The 24,795-nt window shown below is 44.6% G+C and overlaps 1 protein-coding gene across 2 annotated transcripts in view; it reads right to left on the bottom strand.

The window, feature by feature from the left end:
* LOC124552621 overlaps positions 1–24,795 on the bottom strand; it is a 454,634-nt gene that overhangs the window by 211,467 nt on the left and 218,372 nt on the right. Inside the window, exon 2 of one of the 2 annotated variants that reach the window (XM_047126948.1) lies at positions 17,050–17,097. The exons of the other annotated variant lie outside the window; for it this stretch is intronic. Within the exon in view, the coding sequence (XP_046982904.1) occupies positions 17,050–17,097 (48 nt within the window). The remainder of the gene's footprint in view (positions 1–17,049; positions 17,098–24,795) is intronic. 2 annotated transcript variants of the gene reach the window in all.

Raw genomic sequence — 24,795 nt, 5'->3', positions numbered from 1 at the left:
ACATTTATACTCCGCAAGCCACCCAACGGTGTGTGGCGGAGGGCACTTTACGTGCCACTGTCATTGCCTCCGTTTCCTGTTCCAGTCGCGTATGGTTCGCGGGAAGAACGACTGCCTGAAAGCCTCCGTGCGCCCTCGAATCTCTCTAATTTTACACTCGTGATCTCCTCGGGAGGTATAAGTAGGGGGAAGCAATATATTCGATACCTCATCCAGAAACGCACCCTCTCGAAACCTGGACAGCAAGCTACACCGCGATGCAGAGCGCCTTTCTTGCAGAGTCTGCCACTCGAGTTTGCTAAACATCTCCGTAACGCTATCACGCTTACCAAATAACCCTGTGACGAAACGCGCCGCTGTTCTTTGGATCTTTTCTACTTCCTCTGTCAACCCGACCTGGTACGGATCCCACACCGATGAGCAATACTCAAGTATAGGTCGAACGAGTGCTTTTGTAAGCCACCTCCTTTGTTGATGGACTACGTTTTCTAAGGACTCTCCCAATGAATCTCAACCTGGCACCCGCCTTACCAACAATTAATTTTATATGATCATTCAAATCGTTCCGTACGCATACTCCCAGATATTTTATAGAAGTAACTGCTGCCACCTATCCACTGTGGCACGCCTACTAGCAGGCAGCAGGACTTTCTATCTGGATGTGAATTTTTAAAGCGCTCAACATATGCGGGTAGGGGGCGCTGACAGTATTGCCGAACCGGATGAGTATTAGAGAGACCCTTTCCCATTTTATGCACGCATGTATCAATGTCGCACCCTTCCACTGTCTCGCCACAGGAGGCCGCAAAACACGAGCTGAAGAAGCATAAGCACACATTGATGCTTCAAATAAAGTTCAAATTCTGTCAAATGGTTTCCAGTGGTCCCTTGTCTTTCCACACTGAACACCAGAGCAAAAATTGCAGTCGCGCTGCAATCCAAAGGGATGCTATCACGTTCAACGGGATTGCTAGTCCATGATGGCGGCAGAGAAGGGTTGAAGCGTCCGCGGAGTATCACCAGTGTCAAAGATTGTCAAGAACATCTGTTAGTCATCGCACGTGAACTGTCGTTTTCTACCGCTAAATGTGTCAAGGAAAGGAGTGGTTTCATTGACATCCTTTATGTCATCTCCTAAGGCCTTTTCGTGTTCGATTCTTGGTGGCGCTGAAACGTTTAATTCGTCCCGTCATAAGAAAACTGCGTCGTGGTTCTTATCTCCATCATAGAGGAGTCAAAACAAGGGGTGGAATGTAGATAAGAGGGGATGTGTCGACCCTCCCATCATTTAACATGTCCACGGTGTTGTGGGGCAGAATTGTGCTGAATTTTGGTGCCAATGTGACATCAAAAACTCACCTTATAACTCACATCAACTTTCGGGCTGTGGCCTTTTATTAGTATGTGTTGACACCTTGCTGTTTGAAGCGTGGCCAAGCCGGAGGGTGAGGTCGCAGGGCTCCAAGCTTTTCCGTCATTAGATGAATGTTGTAGGCACTCGTGAGCTAAGTTTCAAATTTGTACGTCACAATGGCAATAATTACGGGGATTCGAAACAGTGATCCTTTGATTGAGTTATGGAGTGTATTAAAATGTACACTACTGCCCTTTAAAATTGCTACACCAAGAAGAAATTCAGATCATAACGCGTATTCATTGGACAAATATACACTCCTGGAAATTGAAATAAGAACACCGTGAATTCATCGTCCCAGGAAGGGGAAACTTTATTGACACATTCCTGGGGTCAGATACATCACATGATCACACTGACAGAACCACAGGCACATAGACACAGGCAACAGAGCATGCACAATGTCGGCACTAGTACAGTGTATATCCACCTTTCGCAGCAATGCAGGCTGCTATTCTCCCATGGAGACGATCGTAGAGATGCTGGATGTAGTCCTGTGGAACGGCTTGCCATGCCATTTCCACCTGGCGCCTCAGTTGGACCAGCGTTCGTGCTGGACGTGCAGACCGCGTGAGACGACGCTTCATCCAGTCCCAAACATGTTCAATGGGGGACAGATCCGGAGATCTTGCTGGCCAGGGTAGTTGACTTACACCTTCTAGAGCACGTTGGGTGGCACGGGATACATGCGGACGTGCATTGTCCTGTTGGAACAGCAAGTTCCCTTGCCGGTCAAGGAATGGAAGAACGATGGGTTCGATGACGGTTTGGATGTACCGTGCACTATTCAGTGTCCCCTCGACGATCACCAGTGGTGTACGGCCTGTGTAGGAGATCGCTCCCCACACCATGATGCCGGGTGTTGGCCCTGTGTGCCTCGGTCGTATGCAGTCCTGATTGTGGCGCTCACCTGCACGGCGCCAAACACGCATACGACCATCATTGGCACCAAGGCAGAAGCGACTCTCATCGCTGAAGACGACACGTCTCCATTCGTCCCTCCATTCACGCCTGTCGCGACACCACTGGAGGCGGGCTGCACGATGTTTGGGCGTGAGCGGAAGACGGCCTAACGGTGTGCGGGACCGTAGCCCAGCTTCATGGAGACGGTTGCGAATGGTCCTCGCCGATACCCCAGAAGCAACAGTGTCCCTAATTTGCTGGGCAGTGGCGGTGCGGTCCCCTACGGCACTGCGTAGGATCCTACGGTCTTGGCGTGGATCCGTACGTCGCTGCGGTCCGGTCCCAGGTCGACGGGCACGTGCACCTTCCGCCGACCACTGGCGACAACATCGATGTACTGTGGAGACCTCACGTCCCACGTGTTGAGCAATTCGGCGGTACGTCCACCCGGCCTCCCGCATGCCCACTATACGCCCTCGCTCAAAGACCGTCAACTGCACATACGGTTCACGTCCACGCTGTCGCGGCATGCTACCAGTGTTAAAGACTGCGATGGAGCTCCGTATGCCACGGCAAACTGGCTGACACTGACGGCGGCGGTGCACAAATGCTGCGCAGCTAGCGCCATTCGACGGCCAACACCGCGGTTCCTGGTGTGTCCGCTGTGCCGTGCGTGTGATCATTGCTTGTACAGCCCTCTCGCAGTGTCCGGAGCAAGTATGGTGGGTCTGACACACCGGTGTCAATGTGTTCTTTTTTCCATTTCCAGGAGTGTATTATACTAGAACTGACACGTGATTACATTTTCATGCAATTTGGGTGCGTAGATCCTGAGAAATTGGTACCCAGAACAACCACCTCTGGCCGTAATAACGGCCTTGATACGCCTGGGCATTGAGTCAAAGAGAGCTTGAATGGCGTGTACAGGCTGCCCATGCAGCTTTAACGAAGATACCACAGTTCATAAAGAGTAGTGACTGGCTTATTGTGACGGGCCACTTGCTCGGCCACCATTGACCAGCCGTTTTCAATTGGTGAGAGATCTGGAGAATGTGCTGTCCAGGGCAGCAGTCTAACATTTTCTATATCCAGAAAGGCCCGTAAAGGACCTGCAACATGCGGTCGTGCATTATCCTGCTGAAATGTGGGTTTCGCAGGGATCGAATGACGGGTAGAGCCAAGGGTCGTAACACATCTCAAATGTAGCGTCCACTGTTCAAAGGGCCGTCAATGCGAACAAGAGATGACCGAGACGTGTAACCAATGGCACCCCATACCATCACGCCGGGTGATACGCCAATATGGCGATGACGATACACGCTTCCAATGTGCATTGACCGCGATGTCGCCAACCACGAATGCGACCATCGTGATGCTGTAAACAGAACCTGGATTCATCCGAAAAAATGGCGTTTTGCTATTCGTGCACCCAGGTTCGTCGTTGAGTACACCATCGCAGGCGCTCCTGTCTGTGATGCAGCGTCAAGGCTAACCGGAGCCACGGTCTCCGAGCTGATAGTCCGTGCTGTTGCAAACGTCGTCGAACTGTTCGTGCAGATGGTTGTTGTCTTGCAAGCGTCCCCATCTGTTGACTCAGGGATCGAGACGTGGCTGCACGATCCGTTACAGCCATGCTGGTAAGATGCCTGTCATCTCGACTGCTAGTGATACGAGGCCGTTGGGATCCAGCACGGCGCTTCGTATTACACTCCTGAACCAACCGATTCCATATTCTGCTAACAGTCATTGGGTCTCGACCAACGAGAGCAGCAATGTCGCGATACAATAAACTACAATCGAGATAGGCTACAATCCGACCTTTATCAAAGTCGGAAACGTACGCATTTCTCCTCCTTACACGAAGCATCACAACAACGTTTCACCAGGCAACGCCGGTCAACTGCTGTTTGTGTATGAGACATCGGTTGGAAACTTTCGTCATGTCAGCACGTTGTAGGTGTCGCCACCGCCGCCAACGTTGTGTGAATGCTCTGGAAAGCTAATCATTTGCATATCACAGCATCTTCTCCCTGTCGGTTAAATTTCACGACTGTAGCTCGTCATCTTCGTGGTGTAACAATTCTAATGACTAGTAGTGTAACGACTTTTTAGTGAACAAAATACAATGATAAAAAAGTAAAATATGCACAGATTATGTGGAAGATATTAAAAAGAGAGGGTCTATGGATATTTACGCTCTAGTTCATTTTCCTGTCAAGAGTGCCCTGGAATGTGTCCCCTTACTTTTACGAACTGACTCTCTCAGATATGCAAGGGATTAACCTTTTCGGGCAACCAGACAAGTATATAAGAAAGATTATGCACCAGATTTCTCATACGCAAATCTTCCTTTTTGGAAACCGGCTGGTGTTTTAAGCCCTTGAGACAGGTGAAGGCCGGAAGATATTTTATTGAGTGTAACCACTACGAGACTCTGCATGCTTACAGAGCTGACGTTGAAGCGTGTCTCTTGGCCTGTTGGGTCTGCATCTTTCGTAACCTCGCAGTGGAGGGGGCAACGACAAGTGGAGGTAAGGAGAGTGGGTGTTTAGCTGACGTGTCAGACAAACGTCCGCTGCAATTCGCGCCCGCGGCTGCCTGGACCCTCACCACTGACCGCAGCGCCACACGCGGCGTGCAATCAGCCCCTCTGATTGGCTAACGAGGCGCGAAATGCGGCCGACCGCCTTCAGCGCGCCAATCCCGGGTCGCGTAGCATAGCGTTCGCTACCGTGCCGCTGCCGTGTCGCACTTTTGCGCCAGACTGCCCCCATTAATTAATCTCCGCGTCATTACCCGCCGTGATGACGGGACGGCGAGGAAACCTACCTAACCTGTCACCGGCGCCGGGCGACACACAGCGTTCTGGCTATAGGCTGTTTTAATGATTTTAATCAGTCAAGCAATAAGAGTTTTCACGGCTGCACAGATACTACAAGAGTCTGTTGTCGGGTACAAGTGGACCATACCAGCGTAGGAAGGATAGCGAGTACACGAGTTCGCAAGTACAGCTGAGGTCTTGGTCCTTCTTACAAGGGAACCTCCCCATCGCACCCCACTTAGATTTAGTTATAAATTGACACAGTGGATAGGCCTTGAAAAACTGAACGCAGATCAATCGAGGAAACAGGAAGAAGTTGTGTGGAACTACGAAAAAATAAGCAAAATATACAAACTAAGTAGTCCATGCGCTAGATATGCAATATCAAGGAGGGTGTGAGCTCAGGAGCGCCGTGGTCCCGTGGTTAGAGTGAGCAGCTGCAAAACAAGAGGTCCTTGGTTCGGGTCTTGCCCCGAGTGAAAAATTTACTTTCTTTATTGTCGCAAAGTTACGATCTGTCCGTTCACTCACTGACGTCTCTGTTCACTGTAATAAGTTTAGTGTCTGTGTTTTGCGACCGCACCGCAAAACCGTGCGTTAGTAGACGAAAAGACGTGCCTCTCCAATAGGAACCGAAAACATTTGACCGCAAGGTCATAGGTCAACCGATTCCTCCACAGAAAAACGCGTCTGATATATTCTATACGACACTGGTGACGGCATGTGCGTCACATGACAGGAATATGTTGTCGACCCACCTAACTTGTACACTTGGCGAATGGGTAAAAAGATTCTTCTACCTTGCCCGATTTAGGTTTTCTTGTGGATGTGATAATCACTCCCAAAAAAGTGATGAAAACATAAGAGTTTATCAGATAAACTGCAACAAATGAATGCAACATTTTCACAGTCGCACAGTTTTCCCTGTGCTCTGTTAAAACATATGTTTTTTTACGTTTTCAAATGTTCCTGTGTGTAGACCGTCAAATTCTGTGTATGTCCAAGCAAATCTGAACATGGCCTGGAATTTTGGAGAGCGAAGTTGATTATGTGTGAGTGCCTGAACTTTGATAATTGTCTGAAAATAAAAAATTAAACTTTTCGCTCGAGAGAAGACTTGAACAAAGGACCTCTCGTTCCGCAACTTCTCACGTTAACCACGGGACCACGGCGCTCGTAAGCTCACACTTTCCTTGATGTTGCCTACCTTGCAAATGGACTACTCTGTTTGTATATTTTGCTTATTTTTTTTCATAGCTCCACACAACTTCTTCCTGTTTTCTCGATCGATCTGTGTTCAGTTTTTCAAGGCCTGTCCCTGTGCCAACTTATAACTAAAACTGAGGGGGGTGCGATAGGGAGGTTCCCTTGTTAGCAACAGGGTGGCTCAGAGGAAAGTAGCCTATGTAAGTGTAAAGGAAATGCAGTGAATCACAGAAACGAGGAGCTGAAATGAGTTTTTTTATAGTGAAAAAACAGTGAAATTTACATTTATAGAAGATGTTGAAAGTGACCCCCTGTAACATAAATACACAGCCTATGCGGTCAATATTTGTATGACGTTTCTATTAATATCGCCTGCCACGTCGTTAATATATAACATGAACAGCAAGGGTCTCTGTGACACAGCTGCTGTTACTTCTACACTGATGAGCGAAAACATTATGAGTACCTGCTTAATAGCGCGTTTGTCCGTCTTTGGAACGAAATGCTTCACTGATTCTGTGTATCAGGGATCAGACAATTTGTTGGTACGTTTGTGGAGGTATGTGGCATTAGATGTCTACGCAGAGATCATGTAATTCGCATAAATAATGAGGCGCTGATATGCGTACGCGATGACTGCGTCCGACAGACACGTCCGGAGCTCGTCGCTCAGTGGCTAGCGTAGCTGCCTCTGGATCACGGTGTACTGGGTTCGATTCCCGGCCGGGCTGGGGATTTTCTCTGCCCGGGGACTGTGTGTGTGTGTGTGTGTGTGTGTGTGTGTGTGTGTGTGTGTGTGTGTGTGTGTGTTATTTCATCATCATCATCATCATCATCATCATCATCATCATCATCATCATCATCATCATCATCCGTGACAGTGGCTAGATTGGATTGTGTAAAACTTGGATTGTGTAAAAATTGCGACTTTATACGAGCGCTGATGACCAGGCAGTTGAGCGCCCCACAATTCCAGCATGATCATTATCCGATAGCGACCCTGATAGGTTTACACTGGACGAATTTGGTGGCTGAGAGATCCATGTGAGTTCACTATGATCCTCCCCAAACCACTGTAGCACGGTCCTGGCTCCGAGACGTGGACAAGTATACTACTGTAATATGACATTGCCGTCGGGGAAGGGAAACAGATGGTTCGCAGCTGGCAGCGAGTCTTCGATTACTACCACAGACCCTAGGCAAGGGCAGGAGAATGTCTCTCATAGCACAATACTCCTCCCACTTGCCTGCGTCCGTACCGCGCTGCACTTTTCGACCCATTGTTCACCTCGATGACAGCTTTTATGGAGACGAAGAGCGACTTAATGGAGCAAAAACGTGATTCAACCGAAAATCTGATACGTTTCCATTGATCGACGGTCGAATCCCGATGCTCCCGTGCCCACTACAATCGTAATTGACGATGTTGTTGGGTCAACATGTGAGCACGTCCGCTGTGCATCTCCATGTTTAACCATGTACGATGAACGGTGCGCATTGCGGTCTTTCGGCAGAGATGGCACAGATCACTATCTGTCGTACTTTGCAGAGCAGACAGGTCTCCGAAACCCATGTTCCGTGAAGAATCGTGGACGTCCGAGTATTTAACGCCTAGTGGTAGTTTCACTGTCTTTCTACCTCTGTCCGTAGGTACGCGAGCATGCGACCAATTTCGTCGTTTCCGATATACTTGTTCACAGGCTCTGCCTAATGATAATCTGCCCTTTGTCAAAGTCGTTTATCTCAATCAATTTACCCATTTGCAGCCCATATCTCCCGTGTCTGCTCCGTTTACACATTTGTTACCGCGTCACATGCCCGCAACGCCACCACGCGGCATCCAGCGTCGTGGTGGGCACTGGTCACAATGTCTCGGCCCATCAGTGTACATACACTGCCTGATAAAAGCGAGTGAAGCACCCAGAAGTGAAGCGCCGTAGCCTCAGATTCGACGCTCAAAACAGTTTCTGACCACTCCCACCCCCTCTTTCCATAGTTTTAAAGGAAACTAATGGAGAATTACGACCGAGAGTTCAAGAATCTCTTTTTGGAAGCTCTAATGTTCTTGTGACGGCATCAAGATCTGGTAAACTAACTTGTGATGACGTTAAAACATGTCTGACACAATGTTTCTATTCCCAGTGTGGGGAAAAAAAGTCTGCCTGATTATTAGATTCTTCTGATCGCAGAAGACTCGATGTGATACGTACAGACCTCGGATGTATATGACATTTGATGTTGGAAGAACTTTGTGAGAAGATTTTCATATCTAGCTCTGCTGAATCATTATGGTGTCAGTGTCCACTTGAAAAATACTATAATCAAGCTGCAGTCAAAAGTACGTAATCACTTCTCTCCGCCATTGTTTCCAGTGTCCTAAAATATGCTTCGTACAATCCATGATATTTAGAAGATCGCCGGCCACAAACAGGAATCCTACAGAGTTTTGTTTTATATTATGTTGTTCGTCGTGTTTATTTGTCCATCTTGCGATGCATGATTTGAAAATGTTATATTTTAAGCATTTATTTACAGATAATTATTACTGTAACGATTTTGTATCATGGTAGTGAGCTACGTATAAGTAAAATAAAGAATAATAATGAATGGATATTTTAATTAAGTATGTTGAAAATACTCCGACAGCAAATTGTCTGCGGCTTATTTTCGTAGAATAGTGTTTCAGAAACCAATTGTATTACGCATGAGTGGAAGTTGCTTAAAAGCTTCTTTAATTTTTGTGACAAAGGTTTTCATTTTTAAAAATTAATTCCTAGTACACAATTTGTACAGAAACCAGATGGCAGTTATAAGAGTCGAGGGGCATGAAAGGGAAGCAGTGGTTGGGAAAGGAGTGAGACAGGGTTGTAGCCTCTCCCCGATGTTATTCAATCTGTATATTGAGCAAGCAGTAAAGGAAACAAAAGAAAAATTCGGAGTAGGTATTAAAATTCATGGAGAAGAAGTAAAAACTTTGAGGTTCGCCGATGACATTGTAATTATGTCAGAGACAGCAAAGGACTTGCAAGAGCAGTTGAACGGAATGGACAGTGTCTTGAAAGGAGGATATAAGATGAACATCAACAAAAGCAAAACGACGATAATGGAATGTAGTGAAATTAAATCGGGTGATCCTGAGGGAATTAGATTAGTAAATGAGACACTTAAAGTAGTAAAGGAGTTTTGCTATTTAGGGAGTAAAATAACTGATGATGTTCGAAGTAGAGAGGATATAAAATGTAGACTGGCAATGGCAAGGAAAGCGTTTCTGAAGAAGACAAATTTGTTAACATCGAGTATAGATTTAAGTGTCAGGAAGTCGTTTCTGAAAGTATTCGTATGGAGTGTAGCCATGTATGGAAGTGAAACATTGACGATAACTAGTTTGGACAAGAAGAGAATAGAAGCTTTCGAAATGTGGTGCTACAGAAGAATGCTGAAGATAAGGTGGGTAGATCACGTAACTAATGAGGAGGTATTGAATAGGATTGGGGAGAAGAGAAGTTTGTGGCACAACTCGACTAGAAGAAGGGATCGGTTGGTAGGACATGTTTTGAGGCATCAAGGGATCACAAATTTAGCATTGGAGGGCAGCGTGGAGGGTAAAAATCGTAGAGGGAGACCAAGAGATGAATACACTAAGCAGATTCAGAAGGATGTAGGTTGCAGTAAGTACTGGGAGATGAAGAAGCTTGCACAGGATAGAGTAGCATGGAGAGCTGCATCAAACCAATCTCAGGACTGAAGACCACAACAACAATTCCTAGTAGTGGGGTATTTCCCAAAATTTCAAATTATTGCATAGTTGTACAGAATGAAATATTCACTCTTGAGCAGAGTGTGCGCTGATAAACCTCCTGGCAGATTGAAAGGTGTGTGCTGGACCGAGACTTGAACTCGGGACCTTTGTCTTTCGTGCGCAAGTGTTATGCCATCTCAGCTTGCCCACGAAAGCTTGAAATTGCGTGCTTATGGAATATCGTCTAAGTTATGTGACTGTATTTGTGACTTCCTGTCAGAGAGCTCACAGTTCGTAGTCATCGACGGAAAGTCATCGAGTAAAACAGAAGTGATTTCTGGCGTTCCCCAAGGTAGTGTTATAGTCACTTTGCTGTTCCTTATCTACATAAACGATTTCGAACACAATCTGAGCAGCCGTCTTTGGTTGTTTGCAGATGACGCTTTCGTTTATCGACTAATAGAGTCATCAGAAGATCAAAACAAACTGCAAAACAATTTAGAAAAGATATCTGAATGGTGCGAAAAGTGGAATTTGACCCTAAATAACGAAAAGTGTGAGGTCATCCACATGGGTGCTAAAAGGAACTAAAAGGAACTCAAACTTCGGTTACACGACAAATCAGTCTAATCTAAAAGCCGTAAATTCAACTAAATACCTAGGAATTACAACTATGAACAATTTAAATTTGATGGAACACATAGAAAATGTTGTGGGGAAGGCTAACCAAAGACTGCGTTTTATTGGCAGGACACTGAGTAAATATAACAGATCTACTAAGGACACTGCCTACACTACGATGGTCCATCCTCTTTTACAATACTGCTGCGCGGTGTGGGATTTTTACCAGATAGGACTGACTGAGTACTGAGAAAGCTCCAGGCAAATGCCAGGATGGTTCCTCTGAAAGGGCACGGCCAACTTCCTTCCCCATCCTACCCTAATCCGATGAGACCGATGACCAGGCTGTCTGGTCTCGTTCCCCAACCAACCAACCAACCAACCAACCAAAGCGCTCAAAGAAGGGCAGCACGTTTTGTATTATCGCGAAATATGGGACAGGGTGTCACATAAACGTTACAGGATTTGGGCCGGACATCATTGAAAGAAAGGCGTTTTTCGTTGCGACGGAATCTACTCACGAAATTCCTATGACCAACTTTCTCCTCCGAATGCGAAAATATTTTGTGACACCGACCTACATAGGGAGAAACTATCACCACGATAAAATAAGGGAAATCAGAGCTCGTACGGAAAGATACAGGTGTTCGTTCTTTCCGCGCGCTATACGAGATTGGAATAATAGAGAATTATGAAGGTGGCTCGATGAACCCTCTGCCAGGCACTTAAATGTGATTTACAGAGTATCCATGTAGATGCAATGTAGATGCAGGTGTGAGCTACCCAAGCAGGACCCCCCCCCCCCCCCCCCCACCCTACCCTCACAGCACCAATTGCGCCAATACCTCGTCTCCTATCTTCATATCAGCGCACGCTCCGCCGCACAGTGAAAATTTCATTCTGGAAACATCCCCCAGGCTGTGGCAAAGCCATGTCCCCGCAATATCCTTTCTTCCAGGAGTGGCAGTTCTGCAAGGTTCGCAGGAGAGCTTCTGTGAAGTCTGGAAGGTAGGAGACGAGGTACTGGCGCAATTGGATCTGTGAGGGCGGGTCGTAAGTGGTGCTTCGGTAGCTCAGATGGTGGAGTAGTTGAAGTCAAAAGGCATAGGTCCACAGTCCGAGTCTCGGTGCAGCACACTGTTTTAGTCTGAGGGGAAGTTTAATGGTTGTACACTTTTTCAAGAATGTTAATTATTTTTTAACTTTTATATGAAACACATTTTTAATATACCGTTGTTTCGAAGGGATTGCCTCTAAACCTAGCACATCTAACTACATTTTGGAGTGTGTTTTACCCCTTAAAAGTAAAATTTTCATCAGGATTGTTTAATTTTACCTAGGAATGTTCGCTTGTGAGTACGTAGCGCTCTGATCTTGTGATGCCGAAGTCACAGACTCTATTCTAACATGATTTTTTTATAAAACTGATGATTTTACTTTTAATTATTAATGATAAAAATGCGAAATTCATAATAAATTAAAATTCAAGCGTTCAGCTACAGACGAGTTTGTTAAAATTCTCGCAAAATCCTTTGATTAATAACACTAGGAAATTATCCAAGGCGACTTCTTCGATGTACGTGGTAGTGATTTGGGACTGCGATACTGTGTACTGTATGAACAGATTCCACCCAATAGGACAATGTCGGAGAACACGTTAATTTCTCCGTCACGACTTTCAAGTCCAACATGTATAGCAAACTTTCGAAAACCTTTAACATTGACTTCGGTGGTCTTAATACACTGATAGTGACGCAGTATGTCGAATTAGCTATCCCCAGAAATAAGAGTCTGCGACCTGAAGAAGACAACTTCACCACAGTCGAAAAATGTAAAAGAAAGAAGTTGTGGCAGCAGGATAGCGATTGTTTAATAACGTGTTTCATCCTTTTGGGGCATCACCAAATTATCTACCAAGAAGGTGGAAAAGGGCAATATTAATAAGAAAAGGTGGCATGGTCTTATCATACAAATCTAACAGGAGTAAATAAATAATTTAAAAACCGGAAGGGAAAACTTGCACGTTTTTTGATGAATGTTTATCTGCAGAGTACGATGTGAGATAGGGAAGACCTACAAGGCAAATATAATAGTAATAAATTTTGAAATTAATAAGCAACAGGAGAAAAAAAAGAGTACCCCACGGATTGACCTCACGGTCTCAGGCACCATGTCACGGGTTGCGCGGCTCCTCCCGCCGGAGGTTCGAGTCCCCTCTCGGGCATGGGTGTTTGTGTGTTCTTAGCATAAGTTAGTTTAAGCAGTGTGTAAGTCTAGGGACCGATGACTTTAGCAGTTTGGTCCCTTAGGAATTCACACACATTTCAATATTCGAAAAAGTGCAAGACGCGAAAGTAGAAACCACAAACTTTACCTTAAACACACCGGAATCTGCAGACATGACAGTGCAGAAATAGGACCACGGTTACAAATTTGACATGTAAACGTGTACGTCAAAGTGAAGGAAAACTAAAATGTGTGCATTGAAGGTGGAGGGTGGGGGTGGGGGATGGGGTGGTGGGGGGGGGGGGTGGCGGGGGGTGGGGGGAAGAAAAAAGGAAATGGATGGTAATAATGATATCAGGTGCATTGGGACATTATGCGTAATCAGCAGTGATGAATGAAAATGTGTGCCAGACAGGGACTCGAACCCCGAATCGCCTGCTTGGTAGTCAGGTGTGTTAACAACTGCGCCATCCGGACACAGTGTTCATCGCAGATGCACGCACTGTCTCGGTACGCTCCCTAAGTGACTCACCTTTCCGCCTAGCACTACCAGTCTGCAGGCCCCGTCTATGTCCCCCGTGTTTGTTAATTTTACATTCCCGCTGGAGGTCGAATGTAAAAGTGCATCATTGCCAATCAAGACGAATCAATTGTATGAATGTGTGATATCTGTTCTTTCGAAATTTTCCAAAGAACAGACAAGTCGCATTCATATAAGGGAAACTGTATGCTGCGTGAAGTTTAGTAAGGGAAACTTTACCCAGGAGGCTTGGGTAGACTTAACATAGAGATAACAGCCTTTAAGATATGATGAAGAGTTATGATACAGAATAACAATAAAGTATATTTATCGTTGGTTGGTTTCGGTGGAGTTGGCCAAACAGTGAGATGATTGGTCCCATCGATTAGGGAAGGATGGGGAAGGAAGGCGGCCGAGCCCTTTTAAAAGAACCATCCCGGCATTTGCTTGAAGCGAGTTAAGAAAATGAGGGAAAATGTAAAGCAGGAGGGGTCCGACGCGAGTTTGAACTGTTGTCGCCCCGAATGAGAGTCCAGTGTGCTAACCGCTGCACCAGCTCGGTCGGTTTTTATTGCTGTTCTGTATCACGACTATAACTGAATAATACAGGGTGTCCAGAAAAGGGATCCCTGATTTCAAAATTAAATATCTCGAAAACAAAGATCGGTAGAGGAATGCAGTAAACGGTTTGTTTATTGTGAAAGCTGTAAGAAGTTTATACAGCAGTTTGAAATAATAGTTACAAAAGCTGCTAACAGATGGCGCTGTACAGCTCATATCACCATACGTAAGTGAAATAATCATATGAAAACAATCTTTGCAAACAATCACATCACAATGTTTTCAAAATGTTCACCATTGGCACTACAGAGGTGGCGCAAACGAAGAATGAAATTCGCCATCACATTTCGTAGTGTCTGAACCGAAATGGATTCACATGCCACAGAGATCGCCGATTCGAGCTCGTCCAGCGTGGCGGAATGCTTCGGGTAGACCATGTCTTTCACTGTGCCCCACAAAAAGAAGTCACTGGGAGTCAAATGCCGCGAATATGGAGGCCAATCCATGCCTGCACCAGTAAATTTGGGATATTCCAAAGCAATGCTTCGATTCCCGAAGTATTCCTCAAGAAAGCGAAACACTTCTTCGGTCCGATGTGGTCGGGCTCCATCTTGCATAAACCATTCAGTACCTGGTCGATCCTCTAACGCTTGCTGTGTGGCAACAAATTGTTCCAAAATTGCAACGTAATGTGCACCAGTGACCGTTTCTCGAATGAAAAAAGGGCCAATAATGCCTCTGCTGCATACTGCAGCCCACACAGTAACTTTAAGAGAATACAGGGGTTTCGCTTCACACCAATATGGCTTTTCGGAACCCCAAAATCGCCAGTTCTGCTTATTCACGTATCCATTCAGGTGGAAGTGTGCTTCATCTGTAAACCAGATGCAGCCAACATCAAATCCTTCACTATCAATCATTGTGAGCATCTGATTAGCAACGGCAGCCCTTTGTTGCACAGCTCGTACGGGTATGGCCTGGTGCGTTTGAATTTTGAATGGAAACATGTGTAGGCTCTGTCTCAGTATTTTCTGCGTGCTGGAACGCTTCAAACTAGTCTCAGACGCAATTCTACGGACGGATGACATTGGATTTCGCTGAATAATTCCAGAAACTGTGGCGATATTTTCAGGCGTAACTGCGGTTTGCTTGCGGCCAACATGCCCCACTAGATCATCAGTTACGCTGCCTGTTCGTTGAAATTTTGCGAAGAGCGTACGAATGGTTTTCGCATCGGGTCCTTTTGTAACATTAAATCGTGCTTGAAAACTTCGCCTTGTTGCCGTAGGACCCTCTTCTAACCTGTGGTACTCTAGCACCAGAAAAACGCGTTGTTCAACGGAGTACATGGTTTTAATCTCTTCCTTCGGTACGCTAACCTCCTTTCACGTTTCAATAGTGGAACTGATCGCTTTGGGCTTCGGATCACTATTTATACTAGGCATTACGTATGTAACTATTATTTCAAACTGCTGTATAAACTTCTTACAGCTTTCACAATAAACATACCGTTTACTGCATTTCTCTATCGATCTTTGTTTTCGAGATATTTAATTTTGAAACTAGGGAGTCCTTTTCTGGACACCCTGTTTCTGAAGTGCTGTACTTTCTGTGGTACGTCTGTCTGTTTCCGTTACTAAACTAAACTTCATGCAGCGTACACAGTTTCCCTCCAGTCTGACGCAAACGTTTACATGTCCGTTTTCCGGAAACTACAGATATGCATACACATGATGACACATTACTAGAGATTTGTAAGCTTGGTCCTATTCCTGCCCTTCTACGTCTGCAGATGCTGGTGTATTTAACGCGAAGCTTCTGGTTTCTGTTCTGCTTCTTTGCGCTATTTGCCCCTTTTTCCTGTTACTTTCAAAATTTGTTAGCGCTATGTTTGCCTTGTAGGTCCAAGTTGTATCTCACTCTTATTTGCGGAATACTGTGTAACTTTTCCCCTGCCCGCCCGGTTAGCCGTTCGGTCTAACGCACGGCTTTCCGGACTGGGAAAGAGCGCCTGGTCCCCGGCGCGAATCCGCCCGGCGGACTTGTGTCGAGGTCCGGTGAGCCGGCGTGGATGGTTTTTAGGCGGTTTTCCAACTGCCTCGGCGAATGCGGGCTGGATGCCCTTATTCCGCCTCAGCTACACTATGTCGGCGATTGCTGCGCAAACAAGTTCTCCACGTACGCGTACACCACTATTACTCGACCACGCAAACATCGGGGTTACACTCGTCTGGTGTGAGACGTTCCCTGGGGGGTCCACCGGGGGCTGAACCGCACAATAATCCTCAAAGAGTGCTTCGGTGTGAAGTGGACTGCGGTAGTCGTCGTGGGGTTGTGGACCACTGCAGCTGCGGCGGGGCCGGCGCCTCTCCGTCGTTTCTAGGCTCGCGGTTAACATATAATACAATCCCCCTACAACGTTTTTCAAATTACTTATTTACTCACTGCAGAGGTGCATTATAGGACAACGTCCCCTTTTCTTATTAATATTTTCTTTTTTTCGCTTTCTTTGTAGATAATCTGATGATAGCCCAAAACGGTGAAAGCGTTACTAAATAATCATTTTCTGCAATCAAGACTGTTTTCTTTTTCAAATAATTCGCCAAAGCCAGCCAATAGAGTGGAAAAGGTTTGATCTATTATTTTAGTATTTTTTATGACGACATGGCCGTCCATCCAAAATAATTATAACATCTGTCACATGGTGCGAAAGATAAATAATGAGCAGAAAGTTTAGTGCAATTGCTAAAATATTGTTATTTATTTACACATATATTAATTTAATTCTGTGACGGGCAATTAAGCCACGTGTGGTACCAGGAGAAGCCTTTCGTGCAATATTTACAGCGATCTAACAGCCATGCTACAACATAAGCCTTGTGTGTAAGCTGGGCGTCCCCACGTGATAAAGAAAAGGCCAAATAAACAACTGAAACGCAAACTACTAGCCGCTCTGACAGACCGAGCTGCCGACACACAACGCAACACGAAAGCGACACAGAAGAAGACACACACACAGCAGCACGAGGAAGTCCTACCTGCTCTGCGGACCTGAATGTCTCCCGGTCTGCGCACTCCGTACGAGCCTGCAATGACGAAATACGACACTCAAAGCCAGCACACAACAGGCGAGGCACGAGGCCACGACGACCACGACATGGACTGCTCGCGCCGCACAACACGAACACATCACAGGAATTCACAGGTTGCTGTTAAAAGCCTGGTAGAAATTCAGCTCCCAAAGGTGCCTCAAATGCCTAGCCCATAACGCCTAAGAAGCCCAAGACTGCTAAAATGCGTAAAAAAGTATCATTTTTTTCGAAATCTTGAAATTGTCTCCCGTCTGTAATTTGGCTCAAACGTGCCTACATCCTTCCTCTGTAGCTACGCAAAAGCGTGCACTGTTACCCTCGGGTCCGAAGAGCTACAAATGACAAGGTGTGCCGTCCGGAGTGGCCGAGAAGTTCTAGGCGCTACAGTCTGGAACTGCGCGACCGCTACGGTCGCAGGTTCGAATCCTGCCTCGGGCATGGATGTGTGTGATGTCCTTAGGTTAGTTAGGTTTAAGTAGTTCCAAGTTGTAGGGGACTGACAACCATAGAAGCTAAGTCCCATAGTGCTCAGAGCCATTTGAACCATTTTGTCAAGGTGTGCACACAAGCGACAAGAAGATCAGAACTCAATTCATTTGAGCTTTAAGGCAGGTTAATGGTGTCACGTTGGCACCAATTTCCCCCTATTCTACCCAACGCCATCGTTAATGTGCCACGTGATCAGAAATCCGTGACACACTGTCTTACCCGCATTCTGCCTTTTCTTTTGACGAATCTGAGCCAATGGTCTTGCCGCAGTAGTAACACCGGTTCCCGTCAGATCACCGAAGTTAAGCGCTGTTGGGCTGGGCTAGTACTAGGACTGGTGACCATCCGGTCTGCCGAGCGCTATTGTGACGCCTGCGGGCTGAGGATGACACGGCGGCCGGTCGGTACCAAAATGTTCAAATGTATGTGAAATCTTATGGGGCTTAACTGCTAAGGTCGTCAGTACCTAAGCTTACACACTACTTAACCTAAATTATCCTAAGGACAAACACACACAACCATGCCCGAGGGATGACTCTAATCTCCACCGGGACCAACCTTACAGTCCATGACTGCAGCGCCCCCCCAGACCGCTCGGCTAATCCCGCGCGGTCCCGGTCGGTACCACTGGGCCTTCCAAGAGCTGTTCGGATGGAGAGTTTCACACATCTGTCTTGGTACTCAGACCTGTGATGCCCAGTTTTGAAATCACACAGTTTACTTATGGTGGCTGAGGAAAACATTTCAGACACACCGCAGCTCAGAATCGACACGAAAGGTCCTCAGGAGGTGCCATAACGGACGTCAGTGAATCCGCCGCAATGAAACCTTTATAAAGGGAGCTGAAGGGGTTGCCTGCCCACAGGGGCTAGAGCATCTGCGAGGCACTGCTCAGCCGAATGGGTGAGGAAGTCTGGACAGGCACATTTTTAACCTGCTCTACGAAGGCGCGTGGGTGGCATTGAGATTGCTGCCGAACTGGGGAGTGGGAGGATGTCTTACAGAGACCCTTCGCCGTTTAATTCACGCACATGCCACTGTCATATCCCTCCGGGATCACGCCACAGGGGAGCCTGAAACATGATGGCTGAAAAAGCATTAACACCCTCAAATTTCATCTAATTGTTTTGGACGGTCACTAATGGTTGCACCACGTATACAAGAGCAAAAATTGCCGTTGTACTACACTTCAAAGGGGTCAGAACACGTTCAGAGTGGTTTCAACCCCGTAATATCCTTAGAATATGATTGAATCGTTCAGGGAGGGCGGAGGAGGTTGTCAGCGGTGTCTGACGTTGTCTAGAACGTTCGCAAAGCGAATTATAGTTTTATATTGAATAGTGTGTGAATCAACATCCCAAGAGAGGGGGTGGTGTCATGGATGTCCTTCATGCCACCACCTGACTGCTTTGCGTGTCGATTCTGAGCGCCATTGGGTCTGAAATGCTTTCCTCGGCCACCCATAAGAAAACAGCGTGATTTCAGCCATGGGCATCGCGGTTCTGATCACCATAGGAGAAATGACAAACGAAGTTTTTTTAACATGGTAAGAAGCGTTACACGTCCACAATAGCGTTAGGCAGAGCTGTGTTGAAATTTTTGACTCCATTAACCCACCTCACACCTCACATGAACTTTTGTGATGGGATCTTTTTTTTTTTCGCGCGTGTCAACATTTTGCTGTTTGTATTGTTGGCCAGCCCGAGGGTGCGTCGCAGGGCGCCATGCTTTTGTATCATTATACAGGAAGGCTGTGGGCACTCTCAGCCAGCATTTACGACAATTCTGAGAGGAAATAGTTTTTTTTTTTTTTTTTTGCGCAGTATATAGCCCTCTCGCCTGTCCCTATCCGAAGGCAAACATCTCTTAAGGCGATGTCCCAAACTACAATTTCTGGCGCTATGTAAAAATTGCAACCCACTACATCCAATTTACTCTTATAAATGTAAGGCGTATCTTCTCCCATCAAACCTAAATTAACTGTCGCAGTCTATTCCATAGAAATGCTACTCACCCAAAAATAATCATTACGTCCCATTTCAAATGGTTCCAATGGCTCTAAGCACTATGGGACTTAACATCAGTCCCCTAGACTTAGAACTACTTAAATCTAACAAACCTACGGGCATTACACATATCCATGCCCGAGGCAAGATTCGAACCTGCGACCGTAGCAGTAGCGCCGTTCCGGACTGAAGCGCCTGGAACCGCTCGGCCACAGTGGCCGGCACGTCCCATTTCTACTAGGGTTGCACTTTACGTTAAAAAAATAAAAAATAAAAAAACAATGGAAGAAAAACATTTATCCGTAGAAACTGTTTTTTTTTTTTCCAAAGTATTTGCCTCCAAAATATGTAGATTCTTGCTTACTTTCTAACCGATTCTGGAAACATTTTTTACACTGATTTTGATATCTGTCTAAAATGTGATTTTGGAAGCATTCAGCAGCATCTTTGTGTTAAACAAAAAATGTGTTCACCCGATTTTCTCGACACAAAACCAAGAAAATAATTCATCAGGAGATAAACCATGTTAATAGGTGAAGCGAGACATAAATTAGTTTTTCTTCGTCAAATAATAAATTCCGCATGCAGACCATCGCTCGACAGTCGCATTTATGGGGGAAGAACTGAATTTGAGTCACTCCACTTTTCATCAGGTACTGACTAATGAATTGGGTATGAGGAAAATCTGCTCAAAACTAGTTCCGAGAAACCACACACAAACAGGATATGAGGTGGGACAGAGGCGCTGGTATTATGCAGTCAAATGAAAATCAGCCCCTTTCTGGAAAGCACACACTTTGGGGTCCTGGAGAATATTCAAATGGCTAGAACCGATGAGCTGAGGTTATTCCGGTGCCTCGTTCCCGCACTGCTGTTACGTGTACAAGAACAGACTCCAGCCCTGTGTGGCCTCCCAAGGGAACAATGGCTCTGAGAACTATGGGACTTAACATCTATGGTAATAAGTCCCCTGGAACTTAGAAATACTTAAACCTAACTAACCTATGGACATCACACAACACCCAGTCATCACGAGGCAGAGAAAATCCCTGACCCCGTCAAGGGAACAATGTTCAATTCTAACGTGACTGGGATAAAAGAAATGAAAAGAAAATCAGTCTCATTATTTTTGTACACCTCGTATACCATTTAGTGCCATATTCAACCAGATGAAGAGGTAGGTGGGCAAAGTAGAAGAAACGGTGGCTGCCTACATCACATTATATTTCGAATGACCCGACTGAGCGTCACTTTATGCAGTGATTAGGTGGAATATTACCTCTCCCCCGCCCGCCCCTCCCCCCCATGCTAGGATTTTTCAGTCAGTAACGTTACACGTCACTATTCCCCCTGTCTACATCTGTAGACGAGTGGTCAACACCAAGCAGTGGACCTCGGTTCAAGTCCCAATACTGCCAGGTATTATTCCTGGATTGGTGGATGGGGACAAGGTGCATTCAGTTTCTTGATACTGAGGAGCTGCTTAACCGAATGGTCAGAGAGCAGGGTGCCCCTCCATACCGCATCCAAATGACGCGTCATAGCAGAGGACGACATGGCCCTCTGTACCCAGTCTCGAAGATAGACATGTCCAACCTCCCCCAGAAGGCGAAGTACATAAATGCAAAACTTAGTCATCACAATCGTATTGCAACAGCAATATGGCCGTGTCAACTGTTAGAAAGCTATACATAGACGTCAGGAAAGAGGTGTAGAAGAACAGAGGAGAGCACAAGGCAGTTAGGGAAAACAGAGACAAAAGTTGTGACAGAACGGAGCCGCATGGCTCCGGTAGAAATTAAACTACACGAATGGGTAAACCACCCAATGACAACTTGTTCACACACGTCAAAACGTTCTAGACACTGACGTGTAAACACGCAGGTACACTGAAGGCAATATCTTCCACAAATAACAGTTATCACAATTAACATTCACATAGTAAGCATATAATTTAACAGCGCACAAAAACGGATACATATTGGAACAGGTATGCAGCAAAATTTGTAACATTTAAGCCATTTATTGTTTCGAACCATTGCCGTTTATCAACAAAACGTTCTTCCTCAAATAGCTGTAAATAGTTAATATAACGAACTGCAGATCAGGTATGTAAAGCTGTAGCTAGAACTGCACAGATGTTAACACACGAGGAGAGCGGTGCCACAATATTAAAGCTTTATTGGCCATAATAAAGTTATTTAATAACTGGGAATTAAAAGTTTTGAAAAGGAAATGATCGTAAAAATTTTGACTTCACACACAAAACTGTTTATAATTGAGTATGCAAATTATTTTTCATTTATTGACGTTCGATGTTAATACCGTGCAGAAAGCACCATGTTACAAAGTGGTATATCCGATCCAAAAAACTTTGTGGAGCATCCAGGCAGATTACAACTTTGAGCTAGACTGAAAGCAAATTTGTGTAATGATATAAAAACCGCAAAGCGGCAGATATCATAACATATCCTCGTGACAAACATCAAATTCAATTCTTTTGTATTGTGGAGGAGGATAACCGTAAAGAGCGTTAGAAATGTGCTAATTTCATCTGAAGTAATACTGCACATTATCTTACGCTTGTGTGTAGGGTTTCTTAAGGTAAAGATTAAACGATTGGAAAAATAACTTTACTGTTACCAGCAACTACTTATTTATTTGCATGACGCTTTTCAGAGGTTTAAACATCTATCGTCAGGTTTATACCTTCTTTTACGACTTTGGCGTAAACTGAAGTACTGTCTGGCAGAAGACAGAATCACTGGTTACTCCAAAGTCATAACACAAAATGTACATGTCGGATTAATCCATATAAATCCAACTCATGATGGCAGTTTAACCCTCTGAAAAGCGTCGTTGAACTACATAAACAGTGTCTGGTAACAATAAATTTATTGTTTCATTTGATGTCAATAAGAGTCACAGCAATGCCTAACCAAAAATGTTCAGATTTAAAGATAACAGCCATATGTACTCATAGATATGACTTCAGTGTGACATAAACAGTTGTGTGGTGAAAGAGATAACAACACTTTTAAACACGCTTGGTGGTTCTATAAAATGTATAATTTTATGGCGTGAGGTTAGTGGTGATTCAGGTTAGAAATTGGCGCTTCCACTTTCTTAATCTTTTGCTCAAAGTGATTTGATGATTGTGATACTGTGTATCAGCATCAACTGGTGTCCCACATACACTCAACACGTAGAAAAAAAAGTTGACTGATTGTGATACTGTGTATCAGCATCAACTGGTGTCCCACATACACTCAACACGTAGAAAAAAAAGTTGACTATTTTGCAATTAAATTTTGTGTTAAAGTATAGCTTCACGACAAAACAATTGTAAAATATTTAGATGTTTATTAAAATTATTACAAATAGTATCAGTAGAGAAGAAGATCTTACAGATGTGTTTCTTTTCTTTTGTAACACAAAAATCTATGATTTTCTTTATAACAACTATTTTATTGCAGTAAGCTCTTGGACCTGCATCAGGAAATGTTGCAATGGGAGTGGGAAGCTAAGTTGCTTTATCGACACACCTCTTCTAGCTGCTAACCGAAACATGCTCTTCAGAAACTTTACAGAGAGCATGTTTATTTTTGTTGCTATAATTTTTATTCAATTGACAGGGCAGCTCATTCTGCTCGTAGTTTATACCATCAAACTTACTTTCATATATGAAAAAGAAGAACTATAGAATGACACTGAAGTACTTCTGTTTTGACTAGGATTGTAACAAGTTGCAAATTTTATAGGAAAAGTAAAACGCCATCATTGTCAAGACAAATGCTATATGATCATAACAAAACTGGCGCATTATAATTTAATTCAGGCACGAGTTGTATCTTTTATATCATTTGTTTTAAGCCCTTGAAGTTTTACAGAAGTGGCCAGCGAAATCGCATCGCCCAGGATGCATTAACTGGTCTGTATTTGAGTTGGTGAGTGAGAAGCGAAGAAATGTGGAATATGGCGACTTTGACACGACTATGAGAAGTGGTTTAACAACTGAACTGTTGGGATATTGTATGGGAGAATGCAGGGTGGGATACATGGGATTTGGGATAAAGGTGACGTGGAAGGAGACCAGGCCATGGTTATGGAGAGAGAACTGAAGGCAGGAAGTAAACAACATCTGAAGCAATGCATTGTTTGTGCAGCTATGAGAAGAAAATAACAAGGACTCCGATTGGTTTCTCCTACACACTGAACTACGCTGTCTCTCATAAAACTTATATTTGACGAGATTTTTTTTCACTTTTTGAGACTTTTAGTTTTTGGATGTTAAAGGTCCGAATTTAAAAGAAAATTTAATCTAGTGGAAACCAAATATTAATAATTTAACTGATTTTTAACTAAATTTAATGAGCTTAATTTGCATTTACAAGGTGGGAGTCTAAATTTCAGAAAAACAAAGCCCATCATTTAAGCTTTCCTTGGCAGAACTGACTTAAGGAAGCAAAACATTGGACGGTGGGAATTTTATTAGTTTCCCAATTTGTCGGAGACAAACTGCCCAGATGATATTTCAAGCTACGATCAACATTTAAAATTCTTCACACAGATTCTGAATCTAAGTTCGAGGCTGCTTTAACAATACACGTAACACAGCTGACTGTCAAACCAAAACACGATGTTAAGGTCACATTACAAGAAGAGCTGATCGAAACAACTACCAATGAAGGACTTAAGGTACGGTTTAGAAGGAGATATCAGCAATACTGGCTTTAGAGAAACATACTTGTTACTTATTTCGTATTATGGACTTCTGCAAGTAAGTTTTTGATACTTTTTCGATCTTCATATCTCGTGGAACGGAGCTTCAGTGTAGTTGAGAAGAATTTATGTAAGAATTTTATTCGATCTGCATTTCAGGTAGTAAATGGATAGAACTTGAAATTTTTAAAAGTTTTTCACTCTGCACTTCTCTAGTTAAAGTGAGTACTACTGTATCAGCTGTCAAAAACGTATTTGTAATCGACGAATTTGTAAAAATTCAGTATATATAAAGGCGGGGTGTCTGCCCAAAACAGGACAACTTGGCAGATAGTCTACGAGACACAAAATTTTGAGGACCTCAGGTATAAGGCCTTATCGTAAACAAGGTCATTCAAGAAGGAGAACAAAACTCTAATAGGGGAAGGAGAGAGAGAGAAAGAGAAAGTGTGACCTAAAGATCAATCGCATCATT

This window comes from Schistocerca americana, chromosome 10, assembly GCF_021461395.2.
Source record: "Schistocerca americana isolate TAMUIC-IGC-003095 chromosome 10, iqSchAmer2.1, whole genome shotgun sequence".
NCBI lineage: Eukaryota > Metazoa > Arthropoda > Insecta > Orthoptera > Acrididae > Schistocerca > Schistocerca americana.
The sequence above is the reverse complement of the archived record's forward strand: the minus strand, read 5'-3'. Positions and strand labels throughout refer to the sequence as shown.